This window comes from Phycomyces blakesleeanus (assembly GCF_001638985.1).
Source record: "Phycomyces blakesleeanus NRRL 1555(-) unplaced genomic scaffold PHYBLscaffold_5, whole genome shotgun sequence".
Classification (NCBI taxonomy): Eukaryota; Fungi; Mucoromycota; class Mucoromycetes; order Mucorales; family Phycomycetaceae; genus Phycomyces; species Phycomyces blakesleeanus.
The window spans coordinates 1,863,792-1,873,980 of record NW_017265138.1 but is presented as its reverse complement, the minus strand read 5'-3'; the positions used below and the strand labels follow the sequence as shown (position 1 = coordinate 1,873,980).

The window sequence follows — 10,189 nt, the reverse complement described above, 5'->3', positions numbered from 1 at the left end:
ACAATGTTTCTTTCATCAAATTTATCTTACAAGACCTGATCAATTTCTTGGTCCACTAACACAATAACATATTTGACATGAAGACTATTAAGAATCATTGTACTGCTACTCTCAAATTACATATGAACTTCAAATCTCTTTGCTGTCATGAAGATGTTCAGACTGTTTTTTCTCATCTCACACTCAAAGCTTCTTCTTTGCAACAGACTGGTCCCTCCATTGATTTTGCTTCTACTCTCAATTATGTTGTCTCCATCTATTCTGCCACTTTCATTTCTCTTGCTGGTCTCTTGCATAACACAGTCTTTCTCACTACAATGACTACTATTGTTTGCTCATCAGATTTTGCTTGCCTTCAACTCTTGTCTGCTCAAGTTAATTCCTCTTCTGGTGCTTTAACTTTTGACATCCTCAATCCCAAAGAATGAAAAAACAGTTATCAGATTATAAAGACCATTGCAATTTAGTCCAATTTTATCTTGGCTCTTTATTCTGTCCTTGCTTTCTGTGCCTTTAGGAATCATTCTCAGATTTTCACTGCTTGTCCTTCTCAATGCTTGTTTATCAAAGCACATCAATCTTCAATTTCTGTACAGGTTTCTACTATCTTCTCTTGACTTTGTAGTCTTTTGCAGCTCTCTATGCATGAATCAGTTTCAGTCCAGTCTATTGCCTTCACTCTTGCTCTTAAATATAATATGTCTTTGGACAATATAGTAACTTCTGGTAATTGGTCTAGTTGTGAAGATTTTCAGCAATATTACAACCACAATTAGACTTTTTCTGCTGATTTTGCCAATGTTGTATTACATCCCTCTGCTTTTGTTCTGATCTTGGGTTTAATGGTTCTTACTGTGATTCATAGTGACTTAAAAAATATGCTCTGAATTAGCATTTGGACCTTGTCTTCCTGTTTTGCGGCCTTATCAAATTCCAGGAGAATTTTAAATTTGACTATTAATTCACTAGATAAACCAGAGAACAAGGAAGACAAGACTCAAGTCTCCCTCCCACTCACACCTGTAATGATCAGTAAATGATTAATTAGATAAACGAAGAATAAGAAATTACTTTATATAATTTTTTGCTGCTTAAATAGAAGATAATTAATAGTACTTGGGTATTATCTTCCTTGTTTTCTGGTCTATCCAGTGAATTTTTATATATAGAGTTTGTTACAATTTTAAGCAGTAAAAGTTTGTAAAGATTTTACTAATAAAAATGTAAACAAATTAGGCATGTGACTTAATAAGATTTTTGTATAACTATTTTATTTTTTACATACCAAAATAAATGCTTACACCAGAAAATGTAAGCCAGTTATCTCATAATATAGAACGTCTATACAGTTCTAGACTTTAAGTAAACAGCTGCTGTTTTTGCAGAAAACAATATTTTATTATTTCCTACAAAGTCATATATCTTAATAATTGATAATACTGGGGGAATCTTAAAGGTCTCCAAGTTTATGAGAAGATTAATATAGAAAGTGAAACAAAATCAATAAGAACACAAAGTGCAGGATTGAATATAGTTAATGGGGAAGAAAAAAAAATGAAAAGGCAAAAAAAACAAAAAACTAAATTAATTGAAATGCATTTGATTGAGACAAGTATAGAGTAGAGTACTTCACTATAGAAAATGACACTAATTAAAATATTAGTCTGACAAAAAAGCTGAACGTCTATATTTTCTGGTGGATGATAAAGTATTAGCCGAAATTGAGGCTTGTCTACTAGAAAATAAGACAAAAAATACAACTATCAGAAAATAAAAAATGCAATAATTTATCAAGTCGTTTTGAAAGTTGTTTCAATTTACAAAACATTTCTTTGAGAAAAAAGCTAGATAGTTATAATTTTATTCTTGTGTATGAGATCTGCAAAGATGAACTTCATATTTGTTTTTTATAGACTGAAAGACTTGTAGAGAGTGTTGATATGCATCAAACAAAGTCTGACCATCATCTTCAGTCATATACTGTTGCATAGTCAGTAGATCTTGGTTTGCATACCAAAGTGTTTGATTAATGTCAATACATTGCTGTATAAAAGCAGATGTACGACTGATAGTTGGTGTGATTGTAGCTGTTTCAGAGGTAGAGACTAGCTGTATTACATTTGTACTTGTGACAGAAGGTAGAGAGAAGTAGAGAGATCGGTTTGTATGCATTTTAAGCAAATACATATGCTTACAAGGTTTATATCTTTGCTGATAATCAAAGCAGGTGCAGGAAATAATCAAGTTTGGCTCTGCAACCTGAATGACATATGTTGTATTTTTATTTACAAATGACTGAACTTGCCAATTTACATCTTCTGCAATACCAGGAGCAACAATCATCATTTCCCTGTCATCATCATCGACTTCTTCAGCTTCCATCTCACATATTCTTTGTTGTCTAGTAAAAGAACTCATTGGACCATTGTTTGACATGATGCGTTCATATTCTTGGGTGAGATAATACTCAACATCATGTACTAAAACAAAAACATGCTTATCAAGTCTCTTGTTTCTAGATCTTTTCATGAAAACTGTTTTTAATTGATTGTGCCAGGACTCGATATAGTTATTTGTGAGCATATGGGAGAATTGTCGTTCATGGTATGCTCTACTCCAGATCTTAAACTTTGCTTCTGTGCACCAGTTTCTCTCAAAGTAATCCAAGAAGCTTTCTTGGTCGTCAAATTCTTCTTTAAACTGTACAATTTTATGATGAAACTCGTCTATGTCTTCTTCATAAATGATCTCTTGCAGAGACTTCATCATCATACTACGTAAAATTTGTGCCTCTGATGATAAGGATCCAGGAATCTTCACACTGTCAGATAACTTTCGGTTCCATGCTTAGGTTATATGAAAGATGCAAAATTGAATGGATGTTGCAGGGAAAGTTATCTGAATGGCATGAACTTCTGCTGCACAACAATCAATAGTAAATTGCTTTGGGTCAACAAGCAAAGAAGATCTCTTCAAGAACTGCAGTCACTGCACAATGGGGCTTACATCTCGATCATTGGTTACTATAAAGGCAACAGGCCATCCTCTACCAATATCTTCATCACGCACCAAAAGGGTATAAAGAATCTCATTCACGTTGCTAGAGATTGCATGAGTAGCATCCAAACAGAAAGAAGTTGTGGTTTTCATTTTTTCTTGCTGAAGGGGTGACATAAAACCATATGCAAAGGCTGATGGATCTGGAGAATATAAAGTGTTTGCCTTAAAGATGTTGAAGTTTAAGGCAGGAAGTTTGTTGTTCATCCAGATTAAGAAAGAAGTCATTTGGTCTTTGTCAAAATGATACAGCTTTTTATTGATCTATTACAGAAATATATTAAAGTAAATGCTATAAGATATATTATTTTTAAAGCTTACTTTGTTCATCAAATTCCAGATATCATAATAGTTAAATTTTCTTTCAGACTTTCTACCATATCGATCTACAGCTCTCAACATATCAATTCTAATTTGACTAGCAGATTTTGACGACTGTTCTAATTGCTGAGCCAACTCGTGAAGATATTTCTTTGCAAGAGGAAGGGTGCAAATGTCACTATGTATATCATCAGGAGTATGCTCTGCATGATCTTTTGTAACAACAAATTCATAAAACTCAGGTGTCTTAAAGAACTCTTTCACATGAAGAAGAGCAGGACACTTGTTTTTCTTTGTTTGCTTTTGAACCACATGCAAAGTTGCCTTAGATTCATAGGTTCCCCAATGATGACAGGAATACTTCTGAGAAAAACATAACTTAATACCAGTTGCTTTGGCTTCTTCAGCAGTAATGTTGGTGGGTTGCTTATTGGTGTTGCGAATGACCCACTTGACTGCACAAGCTTTCCCAATCTCTGTTAAACATTCTTTTCACTCAGATGTTTTTACTCTAATAATATTTTCTAATCTAAGTGTCATCACTTCTGGAACAGAATAGCATTCCAAGGCTTGGGAGATTGTTGCCAAAGTGTAAATGATTTTGTTAGATTGAGTGTTGTTGATTGACATATTTGGTGAGAGTGTGTATTTTAATAAAATGTGTAATTTAATGGATATAGAATATCTGTTTCAAATAAACAATTCAAAAACAAAGAAAAGGATTGGCAGTCACCATTTCGGTTAATATTTTATCATCTACCAGAAAATATAGACTTTCACTCTGACAGGAAGAACAACTCGGATTGAAAATGATGCAATTGTCGGACATTATTTTGATGAATCCGAGAAATCGGGATAATTGACCGCAGCAGTTCTGTATGTCAAAGATACCTCATAGATAACAAACCGCAGTAATATCTTGTAAAGATTAACCACAGTAACATCTTCTGAGCATCAACCACAGTAAAAGGACTTCTCTTGTAATTAAATAGAGTATAATAGTTTACTGCAGATAATGCGCAGTATTAGTTTAGAAAACTATATAAGACAATTCAATTCCTATCAATAAAAAGCACCTTTTATCCTCTCTTCGATTTTACATATACTCTCCGATCCTCAGTGGGTTTGACCTTTTGACTTTGCTATAGTAAAAGAAAGACCATCCCAGATCAGGAACGACACAATTAAAAACAGCAAACACAATAGAATGTGTAAAATATGAGGGACGAGCGACTCGAACGCCCAACCTTCAGATCTGGAGTCTGACGCACTACCATTTGTGCTAGCCCCCCATATGTGGGTTTGACACAGGATGTTGTAAAAATTATTAGCATTTAACATTTTCGGTTGTCCGGAAGTGCGGTGACATTGCAGAATTCTTTATAATTCTAGAAAATTATATTCTATTACTATTATTATTTTGATTTTCCAATGGCGGCCAAGGCTGAATAGAAAGCAATTTTTCTATTCGTAGAGCAAAACACCAATAAGTATAACAAAAAGGCATCATCCTGTCAACAATAACTTCAGGGAACTATACATTGTTTTTATTTTCTCACTATATTTAACTGAACGAATCAACTTAGAATTAATATTATTTTTATTATATATTCTTATAAGCATAATTATCTTCATGATTATGACTTAATAATTATTTTATTTTATTTGTACTTAATGATAGTAAATAACAAATCACATTTAATAGATTGTCAATTATATAACTTTTATTATATATTTTTTTATAATTTTATTCACTACGGTGGGATGAATGACAGTTGGGCCAAAAATAGGTACATAACTGCCATTTTTTGGGCGAAACCCAATAAAATCTCTACCATTTGTTATAAGATGGTAATGTCATTTGTAGCAATTTAAAAAAGTAATATGAAAACACTTTTTTTGTTGCTATACAATATTTTCAATACTGTAAAAAATGTTTGTAAGTTATAATGACCACTTTAAGTATTGAAATATATGTTTTATTGAATATCAAAAATGTCAGCAATTATTAAGATTAATAATTTTTGGAATGTGTGAACAAAATAGTAACATAACTGCTATTTTTTTTATTTTTTAAACTACATTCTTTTTTTTTAGATATTCTTTTTATCTTGATGAATTGGCAATTTGATTTTATTTAAATTGCGTAATGGTGTATAGAGCATATAGGAAATGAAGAGAAAAGCATAAGGTGTATAGAGAATAGAAAAAAACCGGAGTATATAAAGAAGAAAAGAAAGATGAGGCATATAGAGATTAAAAAAAAACATAAAAAATAAGGAACATTAAAAAAAATATAAGATACAAGGATGATATAAAAAATATAAAAGATATAAGGATATAGAGCATATAGAAAAATAAGATAAAAATAAAAAGGATTACAGAATGGAAAGATTGCCTTTAGTAATGTGCATGTTGTTGTTAAAGATATAATAGGGTGCAATTATATAAAACTGGTTTCCATTTGGTGGGTATTGGACCAGACCAACTTGATGACAAATATCATTTACACTTATAACTGCATAAGTCGGTTGTGTTTGGTGGCCTAGTGTACAGGTGCTTTGTGACTGTTGTTTAATGATAGGTACTGATGAGTCATGGCCAGCCACGTCATGTTCCTTCATGACCTCCACAAAAGCAAGAAAGTGTGGGAAGCCATGGAAATCTACATGCTGAAAGTAGAACTGTACTGTACCAACAAGCCAGCTGTGAACAATTACATTATGGTTGCTAAAATAAATAAATATGTGAAGTTTTATAGAATAAAATCAACAGTAAAAAGATTGAGACGTATATAAGAATACTTTGAGACTGTATATCGGTTGTCTTTATTAAAGAATACAAAGTTGTCCTTTTTATATCAAAACACGATCTGCTTTGTCAGTCACATCTTAATTTCTTAAGTCTGAGTTCATTTAGATATTAGAGAGCTGGTACTGCTATGTTTATAATTTAATCTAATTGCAGTGTCCTCATATTAACTCAGTGCTTACTGAGCTGTCATAATTACAGTACTTACTGTAATTAGTTATTGGTCTTATTGATTTACCATAAGTAAAATAAATAAATTATTCATTTGTCCTTATAATAATAGCTGTTTTACTATAATAATAGGAATATGTTCTTAGATGTAATAAATCCAACAACCAAGTGTCTGAATCACCACAAAATAAATAGAATGTAAGCAACTTTTGATTGTATATCAAAAAATATTATACTTACTTTCTATAGGGGCAAGTAAACATCACGTAATGGTTGCTACGGCTGGTCTTGTTTTTCTTTCTTTGGTACATGCATGAGGAATATATAGTTGAGTTCATCCACAGACGTGCAGCTACAACAACAACAGAGTCACCAAACTCGTGGCTAGTCAAGCCTGTTGTTCTCTGGTAATATTTCAATAAAGCTTCCTTCACACTAGGGCCGCCTACACCTTCCACCGAATCATCATTCAAATTAGCAAACTGATGAAATGGCTCCCACAACTGCACACCACTAGAATCATTAGGAAGGTCCATGTAGCTCTCTCTTCCATACAGCTTTGGCCGAGTGAGATTGACTTCATCACAGATACTGATCGCCATGCTGGTATAATTGTGAATCGCAAATCGCTTAATGAGAAAACTGGCATTTTGGCCACCCTTTGATTTGAACTTTATCAATTTTGAGAAGACACCAATTACTCTCTCCATTGAGCGAGTGAAGTAGCATTGCAGGGGGCCTTGCTGCTTGATGATATAGGGTATATGGACCAGGTAATGTTGCACTAGTCAGAAAACACTACGAGACAGAGTATTATTCTGGACTTGTTGGTATAAAAACGAGTGCCAGTGCTTGAAGTATCTATTATTAATATTTAAAAAATGGTAACAATCGGCTATTTGTAATGATAATATATGAGACGTATAATAACTTTCGACTCCATTTCATCAAGCAATTCTGATGTCAATGTCCATTGCAAGGCAAGTGCGCAGCCTTTCACAAGAGATAATAGAGCTGTTTTGACAGCCCTATTTGGTAAATAAGGCACGACCAAAGTGGGGACAAGATATAAGAGAAAGTTAAGCCAGTCAACTGCGCAAGTACTATCGATCTTGACAAATATGTTGTCAAAACTGCCTTGAAATGAGGTAGGTATATATTTTCGTGAGCTGGTGATACAGTTTCCAATTGTTACAAGGTCTGCTCTTAGTATATGAAAAGGGTATTTGGTAGTATTGAGGGTATTGTCTGGATGGGTATAATAAAATTTGGTTTCCTTTGTGAGGGTGACGGTAATCAGGTCATACACAAGCTTTCCAATCCCTCTTGCAATTAAATGAAGTTCATCTAATGCAAAAAATAATGATCCAGAGAAGGTTGAGAGTTGGGTATATATGCTCGGCTGGTATATGTTCTTTGACTATTATAAGCAGTTATTTAGTATGAAAAAAAGATGGCTAATTGAACATTTGTATACTTACAGGGTTGCCTACTTTGAAGTCTTCCAAAGGTCTTAACCGGGCGGAAATGTCATCAAAGTACATGCCATGCCGTCTGTTAGTAGGGCATTTGCCTTTGGTCTCCCAAAAACGGCAACCAAATAAACTTGTATGGGAACCAATGTGGGCCATATCAGCTACAGCTGGAATATTGCCAGAAGCAAGCAGTAGATAGACCTTGGATCTGCAAAGCTCCACTCCATTGTGCTTGACAACCAAGCCATGTGCCTCAAGATCTCGTAATTCATTGATGATGAGTATAAGAAAGGAGTCCAAATGAGTTGGCTTCTTGGGGCCAGACAAGATTGCCAATTGCAAAAGGTATTTGTTGGTATATCTAAGTATTTTATTAGTAACTTTTTTTTTAAAAAAATGTAATAATAATAATAAATAGTAATAAATTAATTAATTACCTGATGGATGGGTCTAGGTTGAATATTATGCAATGGATGATGGTATATGAGTTTTTGCCTTTCTTTTGATTGACAAACCGATTGGTATAAAGCCCAATGGCAATATCATTGGGATTGGAGAACAGGCTCTGCTGCACCAACTGCTTGTAATTGTTACTATCAAAAATGTCGGTTAGCTGACCAGCTACAGATTCCCAGTTTGCTCTGTAACAGAGGAGTTCTCTTGTGGCTGGATCTGCCAACATTTGAGAAAGTATATTCCTACTGACATAAGTTTCATACTGGCGGCTGGTGTCTGACTTTGATTGGGATCAGTCTTGTATTGTGGTTTGCCGCAGTTAACACAAGATTCCTGATTGTCATTAATGCTATACAATCAACAACCACTAGAGCAGACATCATACTTATGGCCCTTGACACTTGAATTTGACTTGAGCAAAACATCAACAGTTTCACCATGACTGATCTTAGCCCCAGGTTCTAAAAAAAAACAATATCACTATATGTTAGTGATCTGGAATTAAAGTACAAGGTAACAGAAAATATAATATTTTATCCATCATTATATTGTCATGGTCTTGGATGACAGTGTTTATAAATTGAACAATGTCTCTATATGCTGCTCTAGCAATTCTATGCTGTAGCATCAATTGAAACAGATGAATACTCATAAACTCAGCCTTTGTAAAAGTATTTGTACTGATTTGGCTGTTATCGTAAATGTGAGCTTTACTCTCACTGTCCTCAAAATTACATGCACACTTATATGAAATAGTATTATTAAGCTTCATAGACTCCATAGTATATTCTGTAATACATTATTTAGTAATTGGAAAATAAATAATACAATTACAGCTCTTTTCATTACCTGAATTGCTAACAGATTCATCTTCATTACTAGTATCATTTTCGTCATGGTACATGTCAACATCATCCAGAATAGACTGGTCAATTTCAGTCATTGTTGCTGAATCTCCTCTGTGAATTCTCTTGTGGTTTTGCAGCTTCTGGTAGTTATCAAAAAACAAGACACATTGATTACATTGGTATTGCTGTGTAAATATTCTATCTCTCTGCTGGCTGGCATTGGAAGAAGACATATTGGTTGGGTTGGTACGTATGTAATATATAAAATAAAACTGCGAAGAGGATTTTGGTGCTATTCATTAAATGTAAAAGACATCTTTATATACTCTTTATTTTTTAACCAAAATGCTTGCGGCTCTTTTTCTTTTTCTCTCTCATAATGATGATATAGCAATGATTACAGTAATGTTAATGCTAGGTGAAACACCTGTCAGTAAATAATTCCCATGGTTGGAAAGATTCTTCTTCATTAATAATTATGATGTAAGTTAAAATACTTCTTGGTTGACAAGGGGGTACCATTAAAAGAGCACCAGTGAAACAGACACGTACTCTTTACTTGTGAGCAATTAGATATTCTTTGGGCTTTATAAAGAGGTATATGTATATTTAGGATAATTAACGACCAAATAATTTATGTTTTTTTTAAATAAATTATCAATTACTCTCTAATATCAAAGGCAAAGAAAAACAGTCTTCTAATAATTAACAGTTAAAAAAAAGTAGTACTGTCTAAACACATTGGTAGAAAAGATATATTTATATTATCTGCGTTGTACTAATAGTATTTTTGAGATAGTGAATATATATTTAGCTAATAGCATTATTTTCTTATTTATGTATAAAACTTAAAGAAATAGATATAGATAATGAGAGCTATAGTTTGATACTCTTTTACTGACATCATCAAGATAAACACTACTGATCGAAAGGGGTGTTAATTGAAAGTGCCAATGTGAGTTAAAGCACACCTTTTTCAAAAATGTACGGTTTTAGTCAAAAATGCCCCTTGGTAAATAATAGTAATGCCAGTTAAAATTGCTTTTATCT

General features: G+C 33.2%; 3 protein-coding genes and 1 non-coding gene across 4 annotated transcripts; 1 reads left to right on the top strand and 3 right to left on the bottom strand.

Annotated features, from left to right (window-relative positions):
• Positions 1–77: 77 nt before the first annotated feature.
• On the top strand, positions 78–428 carry PHYBLDRAFT_68137 (hypothetical protein; the record flags this gene model as incomplete). The annotated part of the gene is made up of 1 exon (XM_018441892.1): positions 78–428. One exon carries the CDS (start codon positions 78–80, stop codon positions 426–428), a length of 351 nt encoding a protein of 116 aa, XP_018295094.1.
• Positions 429–1,860: 1,432 nt separating this feature from the next.
• Positions 1,861–4,719, bottom strand: PHYBLDRAFT_68138 (hypothetical protein; the record flags this gene model as incomplete). The annotated part of the gene is made up of 3 exons (XM_018441893.1): positions 1,861–2,832; positions 3,379–3,869; positions 4,512–4,719. The coding sequence occupies 3 exons, from the start codon at positions 4,717–4,719 to the stop codon at positions 1,861–1,863; spliced, it is 1,671 nt and encodes a 556-aa protein (XP_018295093.1).
• Positions 4,598–4,670, bottom strand: PHYBLDRAFT_t80. The gene has a single exon. It is a non-coding gene; the product is annotated as a tRNA-Trp (tRNA).
• Positions 4,720–5,756: 1,037 nt separating the features above from the next.
• Positions 5,757–9,372, bottom strand: PHYBLDRAFT_142565 (C2H2-type zinc finger transcription factor; the record flags this gene model as incomplete). Its single annotated transcript, XM_018430835.1, has 8 exons — positions 5,757–6,108; positions 6,601–7,106; positions 7,292–7,780; positions 7,842–8,196; positions 8,273–8,571; positions 8,670–8,752; positions 8,940–9,080; positions 9,141–9,372. The coding sequence occupies 8 exons, from the start codon at positions 9,370–9,372 to the stop codon at positions 5,757–5,759; spliced, it is 2,457 nt and encodes an 818-aa protein (XP_018295092.1).
• Between the last annotated feature and the right edge of the window lie 817 nt (positions 9,373–10,189).